General features: G+C 38.5%; 1 protein-coding gene across 4 annotated transcripts in view; it reads right to left on the minus strand.

The window, feature by feature from the left end:
• The window catches only part of LOC121294287 (AT-rich interactive domain-containing protein 3B-like), a 79,803-nt gene that overhangs the window by 27,569 nt on the left and 31,305 nt on the right, over nt 1–20,929 (minus strand). For 3 of the 4 annotated variants that reach the window (XM_041217858.1, XM_041217859.1, XM_041217857.1), the window contains exons 3-5: nt 10,117–10,194; nt 9,560–9,625; nt 8,704–8,776 (exon numbers count right to left, since the gene is read on the minus strand). In XM_041217858.1, the coding sequence (XP_041073792.1) occupies nt 8,704–8,776; nt 9,560–9,625; nt 10,117–10,194 (217 nt within the window). The remainder of the gene's footprint in view (nt 1–8,703; nt 8,777–9,559; nt 9,626–10,116; nt 10,195–20,929) is intronic. The other variant, XM_041217860.1, reaches the window with a different exon arrangement.

Here is a 20,929-nt window from a genome sequence, read left to right on the forward strand (position 1 = left end):
GGTTAGTAAGTAATCAACAAAAGTTGGAACACCTGTAGGAATTGTTAGCATCAACTTTCAAGGCTTAATTCACTTCCACTGCTGCAGAACAGCTGTAAGTTGTTAACCCATTACTTGTTCCCTGAAAAAGGCCTTTTTGTATAACTCTGAAATGTACATTATTTTTCAGTTTTTGGTAACCTAAACTTTTTCTTTAACCTCTGTTAGTTTACCGCTTACCTTTGTACCATTTCAGGTTATTCACTGGACTTGAACTGTTTAAATTTCAATAAAAACTGGGAAAATGGTGGTGTTCTTAAACTTTTGACCGGTAGCGAGTGTGCGTGTGTGTCATTATATATATATATACACACACACACACACACACACACACACACACACACAGTACCGTGCAAAAGTGTTGTAAAGTAAGAATGCTTTCAAAAACAGACAGGTTAATATATTATATTTATCAATTAACAAAATGCAAAGTGAGTGAACAGAAGAAAAATCTACATCAAATCCGTATTTGGTGTGACCACCCTTTGCCTTCAAAACAGCATCAATTCTTCTAGATACACTTGCACACAGTTTTTGAAGGAACTCGGCAGGTAGGTTGGCCCAAACATCTTGGAGAACTAAAAACAGTTCTTCTGTGGATTTAGGCAGCCTCAGTTGCTTCTCCCTCTTCATGTAATCCCAGACAGACTCGATGATGTTGAGATCAGGACTCTGTGGGGGTCATACCATCACTTCCAGGACTCCTTGTTCTTCTTTACACTGAAGATAGTTCTTAATGACTTTCTCTGTATGTTTGGGGTTGTTGTCATGCTGCAGAATAAATTTGGGGCCAATCAGATGCCTCCCTGATGGTATTGCATGATGGATAAGTATCTGCCTGTACTTCTCAGCATTGAGGAGACCATTAATTCTGACCAAATCCCCAACTCCATTTGCAGAAATGCAGCTCCAAACTTGCAAGGAACCTCCACCATGCTTCACTGTTGCCTGCAGACACTCATTCGTGTACCGCTCTCCAGCCCTTCGGCGAACAAACTACCTTCTGCTGCAGCCAAATATTTCAAATTTTGACTCATCAGTCCAGAGCACCTACTGCCATTTTTCTGCACCCCAGTTCCTGTGTTTTCATGCATAGTGGAGTTGCTTGGCCTTGTTTTATCCAGTTTTATTCCTCCTACACAGCTGTTTCTGTTTCAGTTAATGATTGTGTTTCAAACTACATATTGAAATGATAATCATTAGCACCTGTTTGGTATAATTGTTTAATCGTACACCTGACTATATGCCTACAAAATCCCTGACTTTGTGCAAGTGTACCTAGAAGAACTGATGCTGTTCTGAAGGCAACGGGTGGTCACACCAAATATGGATTTGATTTAGATTTTTCTTCTGTTCACTCACTTTGCATTTAGTTAATTGATAAATATAATCTATTAACATGTCTATTTTTGAAAGCATTCTTACTTTACAATATATATATTATATATATATATATATATATATATATATATATATATATATTATATATATATAATATATATAATAAATTTATACACACATCTACATACACAAACACAGTGTATAGTACGGAACACACATCTACATACACAAACACAGTGCCTATAGAAAAGTCTATACCCCTTTCAAAATTTTCACCTTGTGTTGCCTTGTAGCCTGTAATTAAAATGCATTAAAATAGTTTGTTTTTTTTTTTTTCATTTTCATTCCTATCCCACAACTTCCAATAGCTTGGTTGGATAAGTGTCCACCCCCTTGTAATAGCAATCCTAAATTAGCTCAGGTGTAACCAATCGCCTTCAAAATCACACACCAAGTTTGGTGGCCTCCACCTGTGTTAAACTGTAGCGAGTCACATGATTTCAGGATAAATTCAGAAGTTCCTCTAGGAACCAAACAGACTTTTATTTTATTGTGCATGTGACAATATCCCAAGCACTCCACAAACCTGACCTGTACGGTAGGGTGGCAAGAAAGTAGCCATTACTCAAGAAAGTCCACCTTGAATCCAGTTTGAAGTATGCAAAAGAAAAAACACTCAAGTGATTCTGTAGCCATATGGCAAACACAACTAAAGTGGAACTTTTTGGCCTAAGTGCAAAGTGTTATGTTTGGCGCAAACCCAACATAGCGCATCATCCAAAGAATACCATCCCTACTGTGAAACATGGTGGTGGCAGCATCCTGTTATGGGGATGTTTCCCATTGGCAGGGACTGGGGCACTTGTCAGGATAGAATGGGGCTGCTGCCCTCTGCAAGAAAGCTGAAGTTGGGACTGAAGTTCACCTTTCAGCATGACAACCACCCAAAGCACACAACCAAAGCTACACTGGAGTGGCTAAGGAACAAAAAGGTAAATATCATTGAGTGGCCCAGGCAGAGCCCCGACCTTAATCCAATCAAAAATATGTAGCATGACTTGAAGACTGCTGACCATCAATGCTCCCCAGGGAACTTAAGAACATAAGAAAGTTTACAAACGAGAGGAGGCCATTCGGCCCATCTTGCTCGTTTGGTTGTTAGTAGCTTATTGATCCCAAAATCTCATCAAGCAGCTTCTTGAAGGATCCCAGGGTGTCAGCTTCAACAACATTACTGGGGAGTTGATTCCAGACCCTCACAATTCTCTGTGTAAAAAAGTGCCTCCTATTTTCTATTCTGAATGCCCTTTTGTAAAACTCCCACTCAATTTGTTGAAAAGGTTCAGTCACTGAACAATTTACCTTGAAAATAATCTAACTCTTAAAGTGAGCCTACATAAATACTTATTTGCTTACGCCACAGTATGTTCACGAACAACATTTTTTAAAAGAAAACCACATTTGGCAAGTAGTGGTGATTGTACTATGCATAGACATAAATTCTACAGACAAAATAATGTTTTTAAAATATTTATGTTAAAAAAAACTACAACGTGCAATTTCCTGAAGATAAAATTTATAATAAAACGTAAATAAACATTATGATAAATGTCAGCTTTTTAAACAAAAAAATACTGTCTGCAATACACTTTGATAAATAAGATGACAATATGTGTAAGCAAAAATGTCTTTGTTTCTCAAAAAAATACTAATGGCGTCCTGTAACTTTGGATGAATCTCCGCAGAGAACTTTGCCTTTAAAACATGCTGCTTTTATGCAGCTGTACCGAGACTCGATTGCTAATCAATCATTCAACTGGAGTCGCGGTAAACTGCACGTGAATTAATAAAGTGCAATTCCCCGTGCTCACATATTATTACTTTTTACTTGCACGTGAAGTGCTGTGCAATCCTCATGCCTACATACAAATATACATTTTAAACACTTGTGTTACACAGACAAGTTTATATCCAGTGTACCAATGACTATACACCAACATTAACATACATCATATAACACAATACACACACAGGGGTGGGCACTTTGCCACAGTCTTCCAATCTTTTCATTAGTCTATTGTGATATTCAAAAAGTATAGTGAAACATATCACGCATACCACAGCAGGTACCAAAAGGCATCATTGTTTTGATCACAGTGCTGAATACTAGCAAATGATGTATATCCGAATGCCCTCCTTCTGTGTACGCCTCCAAATTGCAGACTCTGAACCGGCAATATTGATGTGAGTAAATGATGAATTTAGAAAATGAAGTGCAGCATCAGTCCCAGCGCTGGTCCTGCTTTTTCAGTGGGAATATGGCTTAATGTATCTTTTCTTTTGTAATAATAAATCAAAAGCAATATTTATAACAATGTATTCATTTAACATAGACAATACCCTTGTTTTTCTTACCGTTATTATTCAATTACAAACATAACTGTTCTCCTTCTCCTCCACCCCACCCCCCCGCGCCCCCCAATTTATTTTTTTTTTTTTGTGGACCTGGGTTTCAAACCAACAGGCGTAACCACTGGACACCAATGTGGAATGTATCTCTGTAAAACAGACTCCTGCTTAAAGACATTATACAAATCCATTAAAAAAAATAAACTTGGTGACTGTTGTAAAGTCCTGGATTGGAGCATTATTAAGTATGGACATTTTTAACAAACTGGTGTGCAGATCTTTCCCGTTTTGACATTGACACAAACAGGGAGTACATTAAAATATTGTTATTTTGGATATAAATAAACTTCTATTTTATGAGAAATCAACAAAACACATTTTATAAAACAATTTAAAAGATGCTCTGCATTCTGAGTACAGATAATTACATTCAGCAAAAATTATGATTCCTTTGTAGTGTAATTACTGACACCGTATGTAAGTTGACAACCTGAACGGTGATCATCTGCAGCTCCAACATGCAAGAAAAACAAAACAGCATATTGTGTTCATTTTCAGTAAAATAACACATTGAAAATGTTTCTTAAATTGAAGGTAAATGATGTCTGCAACCATGTCACAAATACCAGGGTTTGCTTCATGCATGTGCACTGCTTGTCAAGACTCTTAAATACAGCCTAATTAAAGTAAATATAATGCAGTTATGTTTTATGTGTGTGTGTGTGTGTGTGTGTAATGTACCAAATACTTAAAAACATTTCTCAATAAAATAACTTTTCATAATAAAGAAAAATGTTACAGAGCCTATTGGAAACGGACCCATATGTAAAAATGTACAGACACACACGCAGACAGACTAAGCCACTATAAGTGTTTGTTATTTTATAGCCCAATCAAGTGACAAATCGGGGGTTACAATCGGGGCTCTTCCCCCTAAGGGTGTGTGTGACGCACTCCATCCTGACTCAGCTACACTCCAGGTTCAGGGGATTCCTGCCCCAGTGAAGAGCTTCCCTGTGCTACACAGGTTTCAGCTGTCAGGCTCCCTTTCCTCAGTGATGGATGTGCCATTTCCACAGGGAAATTAAGAGGTTAGGTTTCAATATAAATACAATCACTCCCCCGGCTCCACTGTCCTTCACCCCTCCACGTTCCCTTTTCATTTCAACAGCCTCACACAGAAAGCACAGCACTCAATTTATAGTCCGCTGTCTGTCACTCCCCATATCATAGTGAGTGGCCAGATTTCAGAGGCACATTAATCATCTGCTGTGTGACAGGGGCCCTCTTCATCTGATCTCCTACCTTCAAATACTTACTGCAACAGCTCCCCCCCGACCCCCTCTCCCCCATGGGGAACAAGGCGATCAGGTTTCAGCTTCTGCCACTGTTGGGACACTCCCCATGATTAGGAAGAGAATTGCTCTGCCCTGATCTACAGTATACTGACCAGGAGCACAGAAACACAATACTCAGGCTTGAAATTAAATCATGGGACTAATTCTAGATCTGAGCCACTGGGTTCATTCAGTACATTATTACTTTGCGTCGAGTCGGATAGCACCATTTAGTTCGTTTAGCATTGCTTACTAGGGAAGCACTCTGAGTAATGAAATCATGTCAGGCCATGTTTTTCTTTGTGAATTTGGCAATTGAGAAATTGTTGGAAGATGGTATACAGTTGAGTTTACAGCCATTTCATTGGGGAATAGTAATAATTCCACAGGACAAATAAAAAAGTTAAGTTAAATCATGAAGAAACAAGTAACTTTAAAAAAATAAAAAAACAATTGGTATTGCAGGACATCGCGGCGACCCCTACATAACGTGTTGACAGAATGTCTGCTGTAGAGCACTGACGCAACCTCAGGAACCTAAAGGATGTATGATTTTAACTGTCTTCTTAATTTTACGGAATTAAAAAGACAGTACTAAAAATAAAAATAAAACTTTATTAAAACCTACGTTATACAAAAATGCATCCAATATTCAACATTTATACCACTCCCTTCCAGTGCCCTTCCTAGAGCACAGGCATGAAGTAAAGAGGGGTAAGGAACTACACTTTACTGTGCATCAATTACCATTCCTACCTCGCAGTAACTAAAACACAACTCTCAATACTGCCTCAGTAAACTGTCCCGCAGTGTAGGACTGGGGGAGACTGGGTACACATTAATCATTAAAAAGTGGCCAGCGATGAGTCAGGACTACGAAGTAGTCAGAGTGGAGAAACCCCTCCCTCACTCACTTTGCCATTGCCTGGGGGGCTGGTCAATCCAATTCAAACACAGAATCCTTCTGCTTTATTCAAATCCATTCAGGGGGATTACCACCCTTTCCACCCACGTACAACTGCATGCTTTGTTTCATTAACAAATTTAAAATGCCCACAATCAAACAACAAAAATATTCAGGACAGCATTTGGTCAATAAATTGTAAGAGTTTCAAAAGATCAGGCTTATTGTTTTGTCTTCACTATAAAATAGTGTCAGCTATTCCCAATGTGCTACCTGAATGAGGAGTAACTGGTATATTAGCATTTTAACAGGAACAGCGAACTCCTATTGCATCAGACTGGGATCTGCACCTTCACACTGAAGTCATGTTTTCAAGTTAAAGTATCAAGTAATTCAAGTATAAAGTATTTACTTTTAAAGTAACCAAGGATACACTGAAAGTAGTTAAACCATACACCACAGCAAACCTGTCTGAATGAGCAGCTATAATAAGCCATCTCCAGGTAACGGGTCAAACAGACTGAGCACTTGATTTGTCACGTGCTGATAAAGATGAACACACTGGTAAGGCAAACTGCCACGACAACAGGCTTAAACAATGCAGTTACTATTCAACTATTAACAACTCATGTTACTATTACTGCTGCTCGTTTAGCCATTCCACAAACAACCTGAAAGACCACATTGTTTACTGAAGCATGTAGCGCAACCTTAGCTGCTTAAGACCTAAAGCAATGTTTCTTATATATACCAATATGCAGTGCTTATTAAAATTTGATGCAGATTTGGGCATCTCTACCGCAATTATTAAAATCTGACTGAAGATTTGCATCACGTCCAAATGCCTGCAAACACATTGTAATTACGTAATTAGCTGGATATAGCAACTCTAATCCAAATTATATTTTCATTAAACCAGTTACATATGGCAAACCCAAATTTAAATGGGTGGGCAATTTAAAATGGCCCATCAAGACATCTAAATGAATATTGTGGCTCTTTGTCACGATCAATAAATGTTTAAAAAGGCCCAGCTCAGTTAACCTTGTTATTGTACAGGACACATGATACCCACGGAGTGAGTGCCACTAACAAAGTCATCTGTCATTGTAATTCCCACAACATAAGCACTGCTCATATCTGGCTTTCAAACTTCTGTAGGTGTACTCTTAATGCTTAGATTGTTGGGGGAAGCAAAGAAAAAAAAAAAAAACACAACCTGCAAGATAAAATACCTAAATTGACGCTTCCTTAAAATATTGTCCCCACTTTCCATCAACACGGGTCACTTTGACTAATATTCCCATTATGTAATTAGCATTACAATGGCTCAGAAGGGCCGGCCCCAGTTATGAGGCCAGTTTCTTCTAACAAGCCTCCTCTGTTGTTTGCGATAATGCTTTCCTCATTGATACAGTATCAATCACCCCTCCTGGGCTAACAAAGGCAGGGACCCTCACTGGGGTCAGGAAAGAATGGGCTAATTGCACCAATCCATCTGCCACTTGAATCCCTTTACCATAGCTATATTAAAAAAATAACTAAAAAAAGAAGAAGGAGAAGAAGGAGACAGGCTAAAACAGAATGACTACAAATGAAAAAACCCAAGCTTCAACCGACAGGATTAATTCTGTGTATTTGTAAAAAGCTGTGCTGCTTTATAGGACAGATATTTGTGGTTCTGATGGAAACCACTGCAAGTATTCTGATCCTTCCTTAAAATCAAGCATTTGTACCAGAACTAGGTGGAAGCCAGCCAACACTACAATACTTAATTTCTGAATTTTGCATTAAATTCTTGCTAACCATCATTTCTGTGTATTTACAGGGGAAATAGTCTATATCCTTCTTTTACAATTTTATGTTTTTAATGAGGCAGAACACAAAAGGTGTCAAACTGTGAAGCAGCAGTTTCAGTGGAATATTTATGTGGCTCTAAATGTGCTTATTCTCCGCCACCCACACAGTAAGTGCAGCCCCCTGTCAGTCAATCTGACCACTGCAAAGACTTCCTTCCAGCCAGCCCCCAACTCCCCACCCGTACAAGGAGGATACGTCCCTGGGGGCCCCCAGGTGCCACATGGGAACCCAAGATAAAGCTGTCATTGGAACCAGCCTGCTTTCACTGAGTGTGTTCATCCCCAACATGCTATCTGGTCATAGTAGTGTCTGCCAGCTCCATTCATCCCAGGAAGACAAGCGCACTCAGCCCGCAGACTGGTCCCTAGTGCTCAGATTAAGCAATTTTCACCAGGTCAGGGGTCAGGCAGGACTTAGACTTCAGGGCTACTTCTGGATAACAGGCCAATTACAGCTCCAAAAGACTCTTCAGTCTGGTATGTTTGCGCTCAGCATTAGATTTGCAACTGGCCAAAAATTTACTCAGACAACGCTCCTTAAGAGCACACAACTGAAGAGGAATTTCAAGATCCATTTTCATTAATAGAAGGGTCCTTTATTCAAAGTCTGAACTACTACTAAAAAACGATTCCCAGCAGTGTTTTGTTTTCTTCAGCTTTAGTTTAAAGCCACCATTAAATTGTTCCTTTATTTCGTCTCTTTTCTATTTTGGGGGTTCTACCAAGCTTTTTAAATAAACAAACAAGGATTTCTCTTACGGACATACATTGATAATAAGAATCCACTAGCACAAAGTGGTCCTTGTGATCCTACCTCTCTTCTGCATGAAGGTGAAGAGATCATCCAAGAACTCTTTCCTCTTGGGATCGCCGTCGAGTTCATAAAGCTGCAGAGAGCCAAAAAAGAAAAACAACTGTAACGAATACTGACTTCTATTGCTTTGTTGCACATTGTATTAAAGAACAATTAAAACAGAATCTTTACATAAAAGGATGTAAATGTAGCACAAGCAGGGGGAGCTCTTCCACACCTGCAGAAGCATGTCTCCAGCTGCACAGTGCATTGAACTGAACTCAGTAACTTTCAATGGGGCTCCAGTGCATTGTACTGAAATCAATAACTCTCAATGGGGCTCCAGCGCAATGCACTGAAATCAATAACTCTCAAATGGGGGCTCATGCATAGTCCCAGATTCATTCTGAACTATAATTGAACAGTGCTATTCCAAAAGGATTATACCTGCCTGAACCCTTTGTTCAGTAGTAGAAAATTACATAGCAGATCGACACAGTTAGCAACACCCTCGGGCAAAAATGGGATTTTCATTACAGCTGGAGAAAGGGCTTGGACAAGAATGTGATCAATGTGTCTGAAATGACTCAAAATTGGTGGATGGGGGCAGTGAGAGGGTATCCAGTGATACTCTTACAAAAGAATATAAAACAAACAGTGCTAACCAAGTCTTTGGAATCCATTTCCTTATTTCTTATTCGTGTGAACAACTTTCATACAAGTACCCCTTTAATTGTGTTCAATAATCTGCTGCGCTATTAGAGTAAAACTGACCTGCAACACAGGAAGCACCCTTTAAACTTGCCAGAGCGAATAAGAAATGGGAGAGGATTTTAAGAGACTTGGTTAGGTTTCTTTAACACAATAACTCATTTACCATTTTCTGTCCTTCCCTGTCAAAGTCGTTGGACTTTTTGTCTAGCACAGAAGAATCCCATCTAACCTACGTAATGAATGAAACAGCATTATTAATAGACTGCAGCAAAACAAAGCCATGTCAGACTGAAAAAGGCAATATCAGTGCTTTAGGAATAGGGATATTCCACACACTAAAGCAACTCACTGACACAACCAGACTACAAGCAGTTACTATATTGAAACATTAGTTATATACCCAAAACTTTGTGCCTGAAATTTGTTTCCTTATAAAAAACAAATAAAAAAAAAAAAAAAGAAGAAAACAAAAAATCTTTTGCCCGAGACTACCGAAATGTCTGAATGTTTGATTTGGGAGCTAAATTTTACCACAACCTTCTACTGAACAAACAAAAGTGTCTCTTCTGTACAGTACGGCAGTTTTCAGTATGATTTAAATAAAAATGAATGATCAAAGGTCTGAGTAAAGGTCTATTTCAGACTACCACCGTTCGAACTGTAGGAAGCTGGAGGCTAAAACAGTTTTAAATATGAATAAAAATCCTCTGAAAGGCTAACCTTGGCAAAGTCTCGCGATGCCTCTCCTCCTCCTCCTCGGCCCCCATCAGCTTCATCGCTCCATGCCAGACTCCCATTCTGAATGGGAAAGAAGGAGGATACAGAGTGGAGAAACACATGCAAACTCATGAACTGAAAAGAAGGAGGACACTTTCAGAGTGGAGGAACACATGCAAACGCATGACAGCAAATCAACAGATTACATGGAGCTATGAGAAGGAGATGCCTCAGTGAGGCACGGTTCATTGTCGAAGAGAAGGAGAGCAGTGGAACTGAGGTTAAGACTCTACACTCATTAAAATAACTACGACATATAGCGTCAATGATGAGAGGTCTTAATATTGAAGGTCTATTCTAGGCTTCATTTTAATTTACAAATCTGGCAAATTTGTTTAAAAGGTTATCATTTTATTACATTAAGTTTGTGAAGTATACAATCGTTTACATCGATAAAGGAATTACAGTGTATCTGAAGTTTGGTCTACGTGGTTTAATTGATTTTAAGCAGAATGATGAAGAATGATTTAAGTGTACAGAAAGTAGCACTTCAATCTAATGCCACAGTTACTCCAATCCCCCCCTCCCTCCCTGACTGGAGCTCTTGCAGTCTCCCTCCCCTGTAAAGAGAGGCACAGAGACTGAGCTCTCCCACAGACTCTTGTCCTGTTCAGGGAAATGGAAATGTCAAGGCTGCAAGTGAGGACAAGCCCAGCTCTGACATTCTAGAGAGCAGTAGTTATACAGACGGACCCCTTCCATTGTTTTCTGACGAGATTGTAAACCATGGCACCAGTAGATTGAGGTCAGGTGTCAATCATGGAGACTGCAATTCAATGGATCTTTTTCCAACAAAAAAAGGATAGGGGCGGCACAAGGTATTTGCAAATCAGAAATTCAAACGGGAAGAGAAAAATTGTAAAAATCAATCCTGCTGGCCAAAGCTGCTTAATGCTGGAAAGATTATGAACAGGACCACTCCCTTAATCGAATCAGCTGTTATTGGATTTGTAAATTACTGTCAGAATTCACCTCCTCCATCTTTCCATCAAAATAAGCATTTTTATTAATGTCTCAGCAAAGGGCACATGTCCTTTTCCAATAAAGATGCCTCGCAATACACCCCCCACCCCCTTCCCATATCCTCATATACAGTCTGACTGCAAGGACCATGAAGGCAACCCTAACCACTAGACCACACTGCGTCCCAGTCCTTCAGCTCTACATAAGAACATAAGAACATAAGAAAGTTTACAAACGAGAGGAGGTCATTCGGCCCATCTTGCTCGTTTGGTTGTTAGTAGCTTATTGATCCCAAAATCTCATCAAGCAGCTTCTTGAAGGATCCCAGGGTGTCAGCTTCAACAACATTACTGGGGAGTTGATTCCAGACCCTCACAATTCTCTGTGTAAAAAAGTGTCTCCTATTTTCTGTTCTGAATGCCCCTTTTTCTAAACTCCATTTGTGACCCCTGGTCCTTGTTTCTTTTTTCAGGCTGAAAAAGTCCCTTGGGTCGACACTGTCAATACCTTTTAGAATTTTGAATGCTTGAATTAGGTCGCCACGTAGTCTTCTTTGTTCAAGACTGAACAGATTCAATTCTTTTAGCCTGTCTGCATATGACATGCCTTTTAAACCCGGAATAATTCTGGTCGCTCTTTCTTTGCACTCTTTCTAGAGCAGCAATACCTTTTTTATAGCGAGGTGACCAGAACTGCACACAATATTCAAGATGAGGTCTTACAAGTGCATTGTACAGTTTTAACATTACTTCCCTTGATTTAAATTCAACACTTTTCACAATGTATCCGAGTATCTTGTTAGCCTTTTTTATAGCTTCCCCACATTGCCTAGATGAAGACATTTCTGAGTCAACAAAAACTCCTAGGTCTTTTTCATAGATTCCTTCTCCAATTTCAATATCTCCCATATGATATTTATAATGTACATTTTTATTTCCTGCGTGCAGTACCTTACACTTTTCTCTATTAAATGTCATTTGCCATGTGTCTGCCCAGTTCTGAATCTTGTCTAGATCATTTTGAATGACCTTTGCTGCTGCAACAGTGTTTGCCACTCCTCCTACTTTTGTGTCGTCTGCAAATTTAACAAGTTTGCTTACTATACCAGAATCTAAATCATTAATGTAGATTAGGAATAGCAGAGGACCTAATACTGATCCCTGTGGTACACCACTGGTTACCACACTCCATTCTGAGGTTTTTCCTCTAATCAGTACTTTCTGTTTTCTACATGTTAACCACTCCCTAATCCATGTACATGTGTTTCCTTGAATCCCAACTGCGTTCAGTTTGAGAATTAATCTTTTGTGCGGGACTTTGTCAAAAGCTTTCTGGAAATCTAAATAAACCATGTCATATGCTTTGCAATTATCCATTATCGATGTTGCATCCTCAAAAAAATCAAGCAAGTTAGTTAGGCACGATCTCCCTTTCCTAAAACCATGTTGACTGTCTCCCAGTACCCTGTTACCATATAGGTAATTTTCCATTTTGGATCTTATTATAGTTTCCATAAGTTTGCATATAATAGAAGTCAGGCTTACTGGTCTGTAGTTACCTGGTTCAGTTTTGTTTCCCTTTTTGTGGATCGGTATTACGTTTGCAATTTTCCAGTCTGTCGGTACCACCCCTGTGTCAAGAGACTGCTGCATGATCTTGGTTAGCGGTTTGTAAATTACTTCTTTCATTTCTTTGAGTACTACTGGGAGGATCTCATCCGGCCCAGGGGATTTGTTTATTTTAAGAGCTCCTAGTCCCTTTAACACTTCTGCCTCAGTTATGCTAAAGTTATTTAAAACTGGATAGGAACTGGATGACATGTGGGGCATGTTGTCAGTATCTTCCTTTGTAAAAACTTGTGAAAAGTAATCATTTAACATATTTGCTATTTTTTTTTCTTCCTCTACGATTTTGCCATTTGTATCTCTTAAACATTTAATCTCCTCTTTGAATGTTCTCTTGCTGTTGTAATATTGGAAAAACATTTTGGAATTGGTTTTAGCTCCCTTAGCAATGTTCATTTCTATTTCTCTCTTGGCCTTTCTAACTTCCTTTTTGACTTGCGTTTGCAGTTCCGTGTACTCTTTCTGCGTACTTTCTTTTTGGTCCTTTTTTAATGCTCTGTAAAGTGCCTTTTTTCGCTGAATATTTTTTTTAATTGATCTATTAAACCATTTTGGCAATTTAGTTTTACATTTAGATTTGTCTACTTTAGGGATGTAATTGTTTTGCGCCTCTAGTACTACATTTTTGAAGAACAACCATCCTTCTTCTGTGGGTGTTTTCTCTATTTTACTCCAATCTACTTCTGTTAGTCTCTGTTTCATACCTTCATAGTTTGCTTTTCTAAAATTGTAAACCTTAACTTTAGTCTTTACTTTTGGGGATTTAAAAAACACTTCAAATGAGACCATGTTGTGGTCTGAGTTTGCCAGTGGTTCTCTGACCTCTGTTTTAGTTATTCTATCTTCGTTATTTGAAAAGACTAAATCAAGGCATGCCTCCCCTCTAGTGGGTGCCTTCACAAATTGTGTTAGGAAGCAGTCATTTGTCATTTCCACCATTTCTATTTCATCCTTCGCGCTACCCACCGGGTTTTCCCATTTTATATGGGGGAAGTTGAAATCCCCCATTAGTATGGCTTCTCTATCGACCACTAGCCCAGACTGCCTCCCAGTCCCTCAGCTCTAACCACTAGACCACACCCCCTGCCTCCCAGTCCCTCAGCTCTAACCACTAGACCACACTGCCTCCCAGTCCCTCAGCTCTAACCACTAGACCACACTGCTTCCCAGTCCCTCAGCTCTAACCACTAGACCACACTGCCTCCCAGTCCCTCAGCTCTAACCACTAGACCACACCTGATCCTCTCCCAGTCCCTCAGCTCTAACCACTAGACCTAACCGTGGTCAGAGAGTCGACTTTGTGATCTGGTGTGACGGAGGGTCTAAATTACTGATCCGGAGTCAGTGGACAGGACAGTAAGAGACTCACGCACGAAGTGTAACCTATCAGATAGGCTCACACACGGAGATAACCTATCAGAGAGGTACATAGGACAATAAAAAAATTTAGGTCATGTTACTAAATCCAGACAAAAATGTAAAGGTCGTTCAGTTTAGTAGATCTTCGTTCTCAGTCTCATTTCTACAACTTAGACCGTAGGAAGAGTAACACACCGCACTAGGGACACTTGTGTCTGGACGACGTGTCTAGTGGCCACAGACGAGAGACATCCCATAATCGGTGTTTATGGATCTTAAAGTGTTTCGCGGTTAATTGGGAAATACGTGGGGACAGTGTTCTGCCGGCCTCCACCCACCCACAACAATTGGTCTTGCGTCCTTTGTGTTGTCTCTACCAGGACACCTCCCAACCACCACCTCGACTCTACTGTTACAAACGAGAGCTTTTTACAATTAGCATTTAATAATGAACAGACAGCCAGAAAATAAACGGTTGTAACAAACAAAAAAACACAGGACACGGCACTGGTAGCCAAAATAAACAGACAAACAAAACAGACTATACAGACAAAACACGGTGAGCTTCTTTTAACAATTATTATTATTATTTTTACCTCCGTCTCCAATCCCATTCTCCACTCACCGAACACACAACCCAGAGTGAGTGAAAACATGCAGCTTTTATGCAGCTGTACAGAGACTCGATTGCTAATCAATCATTCAGTTGGAGTCTCGGTACAATTGAATGTGAATTAATAAAGTGCAATTCCCCATGCTCACATATTACTACATTTTACTTGCACGTGAAGTGCTGTGCAATCCTCATGCCTAAATACAAATATACATTTTAAAACAATGTGCAATGTTTCTAGGCAATGGATAGGCACCTGGTTACAGACATGTGGGTGTAATTGTGTTGTCTATTGTTTTTTTTTTGTTGACCCCCCCGCCCGTGAAACGGTGTTTGGGGGTCCTGTGACATATTCTCCTGGTGAACTTCGGGACCCTAGTCCCTGATACCCCCGTCCACATAATTTTCCGTGGTTACCTGCGGGAAAGTAAAATGTTTTGTTTGTCAACACATTATACTTGGCAAAATATAAGGAAAGTGTGTCTCTGCCACTTTGGACGTTACAAACCAATATTTCTGGACTATCAAAGTACAAATGTTCTAGACTATAAAATTACGGTCGTTTCATACATTGTAGATATTAGGTTCGTCACAGTTGACGCTCTGACCAAATGTCATTAACTGTTAGACTCTACTGAATTTATTTCTAGGTTGGTGTGACGATTTTCAATGTTGAATGACTGTCTGGTCATCGACCGGGACATTTTTACCATGTAAGTCTTCCAACTTACTAGAAAGTAAAATGTCGTTCGGTAGATACAAATTTTAATATCTTTATTGATTCTAAAACAAAATTTTCACCAGCGTACAGTATTTTCCCTTTAATTACTTGATGGTCGAGCTGGTCTTATCTCGTCAAAGGGAAATTTGCATGAATGTCATCACTCTATTTGTGAAAGAGGAATTAAGTTTGTACCGTACGACCAGGTTGTCAGTGTGTGTACTCCAACATTTATGTAAGCTAACAAAAGACTAGACGTCGGTAACACACAGTCCCACATGTCACAACCTGAGCGAGCAAGTTTGGACTGGCTCGTTCAACCCTTATAGTAAGTCTTTCCTTACGTCACCTGACTCACTCATGCCTTATAGTGAAGATATGACCTGTGGTGGGCTGTACACTCCCGAGACATGTCATGTCTGCCCTCGAACTGAGGTAGCCGATCGGGTGGACACTCCCGAGACATGTCATCTCCACGAAGAGATGACGGTAGCCATGCCATCGGTTTTTCTCAAAAAGAATGTGGTATCATACATAACCCATATACGGATACGTATGGTATTGTCTCTATGACGTTCTCTGCACTAGAATTAACATTAGTACAATCTTCCCCTACGGGTCTCAACATAACTTGAGTATATCCTTGGTAACATACTAGACATTTTTACAGGAACGGCACTGGATACTTGAGAGATTTCGGTCTATTTTTTAAAACCGTAAAACTTTTTTTTTTTATTTGTGCTTTTTAAGAAACTTTCGAGTGTACGAAAAGACAATGAACACTAATACTTGAAATTGTCGATGCTACCAGACAAAAAATGCTATTGTTGGAAAACATGGATTGAGAATTGATTAGGGGTTTGCTACGCATGTGGACTGGCAGAGCTATACTGGTGTTCTTTTCTGAAAAGAGACTAATATTGCAGATAGCAGACTGTTTGGTTCAAATTGCATGTACTGCTAACAATTGATAGAGACGTTGCGTCTACAAGCTTCTTGCCCAACAATGACTGCAAGCTAACGAGATAACAATGCTGTGGACTAGAAGGGAACAGGCTCTAAAGACTTCAGAGAGATCAAAAGAGATAATCCCACTGGCATCAATGGGGGTCGCAAGGAGATAACAAAAGGCAGATGTATGGACCTTTTGTCTCCAGGAGTGTGAAGAAAGTTCAGAGGTTGTCACACTAGACCACACACACAGACACACACACATTAACACTCACACAATAAATTAAATTACCTTGACCATTGGTTAATGTCAGAGAAAGGGGAGGTGGACCATCTATACAGAAGGGTATTTAATGTCACGCAAACATTGTAATTTTGAGTATTCTGTTTGTCCTGTACCTGGGACCAGACTCCCTGCATATTTCAATAAACCTGGCAACTGACTGAAGAAAAGGACTCTGTGCATTTTCTTGAATCTACTTACTCACCATCTTTTTTTTTTAAGTACTTCATTGGCGAGCCACCTGCGGACTGTTTCCTGAAACTTTTTTTTTCCAAATACCGGGGGGTTGATACTTGATTACGGAGAAACCTTTTTTGCAAGCCTGTATCCCATGAAGAGGACCAGGACAAAGCAGACAGAAGGAGACTGTTTCTACTTTCAGCTCAGACGGTGTGGAGAATCTTTGAATCAGGACTTCAGATCGAACATATAACCACGTACATTGGTGAGTAGTTACTGGTTTTTTGTTTTATATGCAGTTTTTAGAATGTAGTGAGAATCAAGGGTAAAGTATGAAAGAGGACTTTTGACTACTTGATAATTCATGTACATTGAGGACACAATTAGTTAAGACTGCTTAATTAAAAGTGTATTGACTATTAGGACTTTGGGTATGAAAGAGGACCTCTGGAATCCTAAAAAAAGTCATGAGTAAATCGTGTAGTGTTATGACGTGCCAGTAGAGTTTATTGGACTAGTTACACGGACTTGTATTGCTCAACAGGTACGGGCATACTCGGATTTATGTTTTATGTTTGTTTTTGAGAAGATTTGTTACACTTGTTTTGTCTTTGTTTGTACTGTTTGGTTTATATGTCACGATAAGGGGGCAATAGGATAAGCCTCTTATTTAACTGTCCACATTAGGTGGTACAAATAAGGAACAATCAGACAGTAAGTTCCAGTTAAGAACATTGGTAACAACAAGACAAAACTAAAAAGTGGTGTTTTTTTTTTTTTTGTTAGTTTTGTTTTGTTGGGAGTCTGTCTGATCAACTCCAAATATGTTCAAATCTAATATTGACAGTCATCAAATGGATGACTGGAGAATATGGAATATAGGCTATGTTTTAAAACATGGCAAAAAGGGAAAAATAAAAATAAAATTAAAAGGTCACATTAAAATGTAATTAAGAAGTTGTTTATTAATGATTGTTTGAGTAATTCTGATTTTGCTCAAGCGTGGAGATAAAGTAACTTCTTAGTAAAACTACGTACTAATAAGTTGTTTATTAATGATTGTTTGAGTAATTTTGATTTTGCTTAAGCTTGGAGATAAAGTAACTTCTTAGTAAAACTACGTACTAATAAGTTGTTTATTAATGATTGTTTGAGTAATTCTGATTTTGCTCAAGCGTGGAGATAAAGTAACTTCTTAGTAAAACTACGTACTAATAAGTTGTTTATTAATGATTGTTTGAGTAATTCTGATTTTGCTTAAGCGTGGAGATAAAGTAACTTCTTAGTAAAACTACGTACTAAGAACCAGCACGAATACTTATTGTCTTGCCCCGATCATAAGAGGGTTTGATAAGGGAAAGAGACCCAGGTTAATGGATGAATTGTTTGACTGCAAAAGAATGGCCAACCTTTGGACTGAAACAGTAACACAAATATACAAAGGAACAATGAAAAAGTTTGTGTTGGATTATATTGATATACAAAGAGCTTTTTGTTTTTCTAAGGGTTAACTAGAAAAGAAAGTGCAGAGAGGGAGAGAGAGAGATAATGTAGAGATTGCTGCTACATTGACTGCTTGAAAAAACACTTAGGAAGAAAACAAATGTTTTTGGAGATCAATAAATCTGAAACTAAGTAAATCAACCTTGAAATATTTTATTAAAAATATTTTCATGAAGCAAGTTAAGTGTTTGTTTGTTTGTGAATTTTATGTTTAAGACACGGGTGAATTTTATGAATCACCTATGAATACATATTTGAAACCACAGATCACATGAGAATGAAATAGGAATGTTGGCACAAGAGATTTTACAGTGCAGTATAGGACTGTAGGCTTGGTGGATAGTGGTACTGGATAATCAGCAGCACTGATTATGGAAAGTTTTTAGAAACTTATTTTTCAAGAATTAACAGATTTATTTAGAAACTTATTTTTCAAGAATTAACAGATTTATTTGTAAATTCTTGAAAATGCATGGTGTGATATTAATCAAACTAACATGTTTTTGAAAAGGGTTTTATAACTTGATTTAAAAAACAATAAAAACAGAGAAAGGAATCTGTTTGCTACAGGCAGATAAACTAACACAGAGACACTAAATAACTTACCTAATAGGCTACTGTTTTATCAGCTGCAAGAGGGTGGGTTATTAAATTGAAAATTGAATAAGCCAATACCAATAACGTTTTTTTTTATTACATATACAAGATATCACTGAGGGATAATGTATACTAAATAGACCAGCAACTAAGTGTAAAATCTTTGGTTGACATTAGGCTGTCTGTGTTAGTATACTATCACCCTACAGGGGTTTCTTTGTCAATTATAAGCACAAATCGAAGTAGTGCACAATTAGCATAGGACTAAGCCCCTACCTAAAGGGTTACAATTTAAAATTGGGGAACAAATGTTGCTTATAAAAAAAAAAAAAAAAAATGGGGGATGGCTAGGGTGCCAATTGGGAAAGTTCCATATGAAACTATGGACAAACTTGTGCAAATCAATAAAGATTGTATAAAAGATATTAACTTGAAGTTTTTTTTCGATTCTGGGTGATGTGCTCAGAAATAGCTGTTTTGTGATAAGACAAAAATAAAAAGACTTTGCACTTAAACACCAGTAGAGATCTTGTAAATAAATAAGCTTACAAAGGCTTAAACAGATCACTGGATTTAAGAAGCGAGTATTATATTTCTCTGTTACAAACTGCTTTAATAGCCTATACATTCCCAGATGAAATAAAGAAAATTCAAGGAGAGAATAACCCCATTGAAGGTTTAAATGAAATCAGATGTTATCAAAAGAATTAATATTGCACTTGATTTTTCTTCTAGGTTTGGAAAATAAATAATTCTGATGGAGATTCAAGTATTGGGACACAGGTGGAGACAATGGTGAAACAACTGATCATACAGCAGGGGCTGTGAATGGGATGAGACCATTGAAAACTGCTGTGCTACTGAAGAATATTGTCAGCTATACTGGACATTCATTTTCAAAAGAACGTGACATTTGAATGATTCAGTGTTGTATATGTCTAAAATGAATGAAGGGAAATTCATGTTAACATTATTTGTAATAGGTTAGCAGTAGAAGTGTTGTGCAAAATGATTATATTTGTGGGGGTATTGTATAGAGAATATCACGAGATATAATTAAGGTTTTTTATAACTGAGAAAAGAAACACTTACCTACTAATGTGTTACATATAGATAGTTAAGCATTCACACGCTATTTTAGTACTTGTTCAATGTATTGTGATCATTTTTAAGTCATAGTTTTAGTTTGTAATCAATCTTACGTGCATTTTAAGATTGATATGGTCGAGCTAGAATATTGGATTATAGAATGATGGAATTTGACATATGCAAGTTAAAAATAACAATGATTCACCTAAATGTGTAAGGTCAGAGCAACATACCAATATCCAGAATTGGCTTCACAAAGAGAAATAGGTAGTACAATAAAAGATTACAAACAGAGAAAGCAAGGTAGATACCTACGCATAATGGAGAGACTTAGAATAAAGGAACATGCTTCACTATAATATATTATACAAACACGTTACTTGATGTGACTACTCCGAACCAGAGAAGAGGACATCTGAGGGCTCGGGATCACGTGAGCAACATGGTTGTAGCGGGTCACCCCCCTCCATCTTATATTCTAAAAGTAGGGTATGTTGGAAAACATGGATTGAGAATTGATTAGCAGTTTGCTACGCATGTGGACTGGCAGAGCTATACTGGTGTTCTTTTCTGAAAAGAGACTAATATTGCAGATAGCAGACTGTTTGGTTCAAATTGCATGTACTGCTAACCACTGATAGAGACGATGCGTCTACAAACTGCCCAACAATGACTGCAAGCTAACGAGATAACAATGCTGTGGACTAGAAGGGAACAGGCTCTAAAGACTTCAGAGAGATCAAAAGAGATAATGCCACTGGCATCAAAGGGGGTCGCAAGGAGATAACAAAAGGCAGATGTATGGACCTTTTGTCTCCAGGAGTGTGAAGAATGCACTGAGTTCAGAGGTTGTCACACTAGACCACACACAC

This window comes from Polyodon spathula, chromosome 19 (genome assembly GCF_017654505.1).
Source record: "Polyodon spathula isolate WHYD16114869_AA chromosome 19, ASM1765450v1, whole genome shotgun sequence".
In the NCBI taxonomy this organism is placed as follows: Eukaryota; Metazoa; Chordata; class Actinopteri; order Acipenseriformes; family Polyodontidae; genus Polyodon; species Polyodon spathula.